The sequence below is a fragment of the Papaver somniferum genome, unplaced genomic scaffold, assembly GCF_003573695.1.
Source record: "Papaver somniferum cultivar HN1 unplaced genomic scaffold, ASM357369v1 unplaced-scaffold_128, whole genome shotgun sequence".
Taxonomy (NCBI): Eukaryota; Viridiplantae; Streptophyta; class Magnoliopsida; order Ranunculales; family Papaveraceae; genus Papaver; species Papaver somniferum.
In genome coordinates, this window is record NW_020621936.1 from 5,861,374 (window position 1) to 5,863,547 (window position 2,174).

A 2,174-nucleotide genomic window follows, 5' to 3' on the forward strand; every position below is an offset into this window, starting at 1 on the left:
CAATGTGGGTAGTGCAATTTCCTAATTATTCCCGATTCCTGTAACTTATTAAGCTCCTTATCGACGGCCGTCTGTAATTCTGGCGCGACTCGCCTCATTTTTTATCGGACCGGTTTGAAGCTTGGGTCGATCTTTAAATGGTGACAGCATAGCTCCGGGTCTATGCCCTCCAAATCGTGCACGCTCCATGCGAACGTGTCCATGTTATCCTTTAGCACCGCCACGAGCTGGTTTATTTGCTCGTCTGATAGTAACGACCCGATTCTCACTATCCTTGGTTCTTCTACAGTTCCCAAATTAATCTCCCGAGTAGGTTCTACGGCCGAGACGTTTGGTTTTGGTTCCTTCATCAGTGTCATCTCCTTTAATTGCTATGAAGGTTCGCTTCCTTGTATTTCGTATACCATGACCGCCTGCGAAATGACTTTTTCCAAGTCCTCTGACGCTTTGGCTTCTTTAGCCTTGTTCTTCTCTCTCCTTTGTCGTTCTCTCCGCTCCTCATTTATTTGGGCATCGACCTGCATGCATTGTCGGGCTGCCTGTGAATCGCCTACGACCTCGGCTATTCCCTTGTACGTTGGAAATCGCAGCCTTTGATGATAGGCTGAGGCCACTCCTTTGATTCCAGCGATCCACGGTCTCCCGATAATAGCTTCATAGGGCGAGGCGACATCGACCACACAGAATGTAGTCAATGTGTCTAGGTAACCACCTCCGTCTGATACCCTTAGGGTTACTTCGCCCTTTGGGATGGTTACGGTCCCATTAAAGCCGTAGATACGATATCTTTATGGGACGAGTATATCATCTGATAGCTCCATCCTATTGAACGTATCGTAGAAGAGTACTTCGACTGAGCTCCCATTATCTACCAGTATCCTTCTTACCCCCCATTCCTCAATCAGCAGAGTGATGACCAAGGGATCACTGTGAGCTTGGTCGTTCATCGGGACATCCTGAGCCGAGAAAAATATGGGTTCCAGCATCCAGGGTTCCATCGGCAAAGCTTTTGCTACACTGAAAATTTCCTTCCCATTATGATCCTCTTGTGGATTCTAGACATGATTCCAGGATTCAGATTGTACGCTTGAGTGGTCGAATGCGAAATCGTGTTGACAAACTGCGTGGATCTGTCGATTCTGACCTGGTGGACGGGTGCATCGGGCGCTGCGGTCGTCTGGGATGGGTGTCGGACGAACTGTCTCAGGAAACCGTCTCGAATAAGATGTTGCATGATGTCTTTTACTTCTCGGCAATTATTTGTATAGTGTCCTCGATATCGATGATAATGGCAATACTCTGGGTGATCCTTGGTCTCCTCGAACTGTATCCCTCTTGAAGCTGGGTATATGATGTCACTCCTTTTCTCGACCTCTTTGCAGATTTCTTCTAGTGGAGCATTCAAAGGGGTGTATGTTCTCGCCTCGTATCTCGGCCTCTTTCCTTTAGCTACCCATTCCTTCTTCCCATTTCCTCGCATAGGTGGGCTCAGTCTCTTCTCGGGCCGACGTTGAACATCGTCCGATGTTGACTCGGGCGCCGCACTAGCCTCTTGCACTCCTCTATCCCTTGATTCTTCCTGAATTTCTTCTAGGGCGATGAAATGTTCTTGCATTTTCCTCATTCCTTTCAATGTTTGTGGTTTTTCAGTAAACATGGCTATCCAGATGGGGTCCGCCTCCCTAATGCGTTTTCGAACCCGAATATATGTTGGTCGACTGGTACCTTCCCAATTTCTGGGCACAAATTTCTCCATCGATCGGTCAACGACCTTAGTGGTCTCTAAACCGTCGGGCCAAGGTGAATAAACTGTTGACCTTGGGCCGAGGTCTGCTGTTGTGCATGTAAGTTTCGAGGAAGGATTCGACTAGAGTCTCATAACTGTCGATTGTTCCTGGTGGGAGATTGTAGAACCACTTCCTTGCCTCGCCCTCCAGGCTTGCTAGGAAGAATTTACACATTACCACCTCATGGTTCTTCCATTGGATTAGGTACATAGTGTACATATTCAAATGCTCGACTGCGTCTCCCGTACTGTCGAACCTAGATGGAAATGTGGGGAGCGTGCACTTGGGTGGGAAGGCCCTTAGTTCTATCTCTTAGGTGAAAGGGGTCCTCTCGGCCTCGCTTATGACCTCGTCTAGCTTATCTTCTTCGCCGCTTCCTGACAGCTT

The 2,174-nt window shown here is 48.3% G+C and overlaps 1 protein-coding gene across 1 annotated transcript; it reads right to left on the reverse strand.

The window, feature by feature from the left end:
• Positions 1–788: 788 nt before the first annotated feature.
• LOC113331850 lies at positions 789–1,756 on the reverse strand. The gene is made up of 2 exons (XM_026578503.1): positions 1,145–1,756; positions 789–1,055 (listed from the first exon to the last, which is right to left on the reverse strand). Exons 1-2 carry the CDS (start codon positions 1,754–1,756, stop codon positions 789–791), a joined length of 879 nt encoding a protein of 292 aa, XP_026434288.1.
• Between the last annotated feature and the right edge of the window lie 418 nt (positions 1,757–2,174).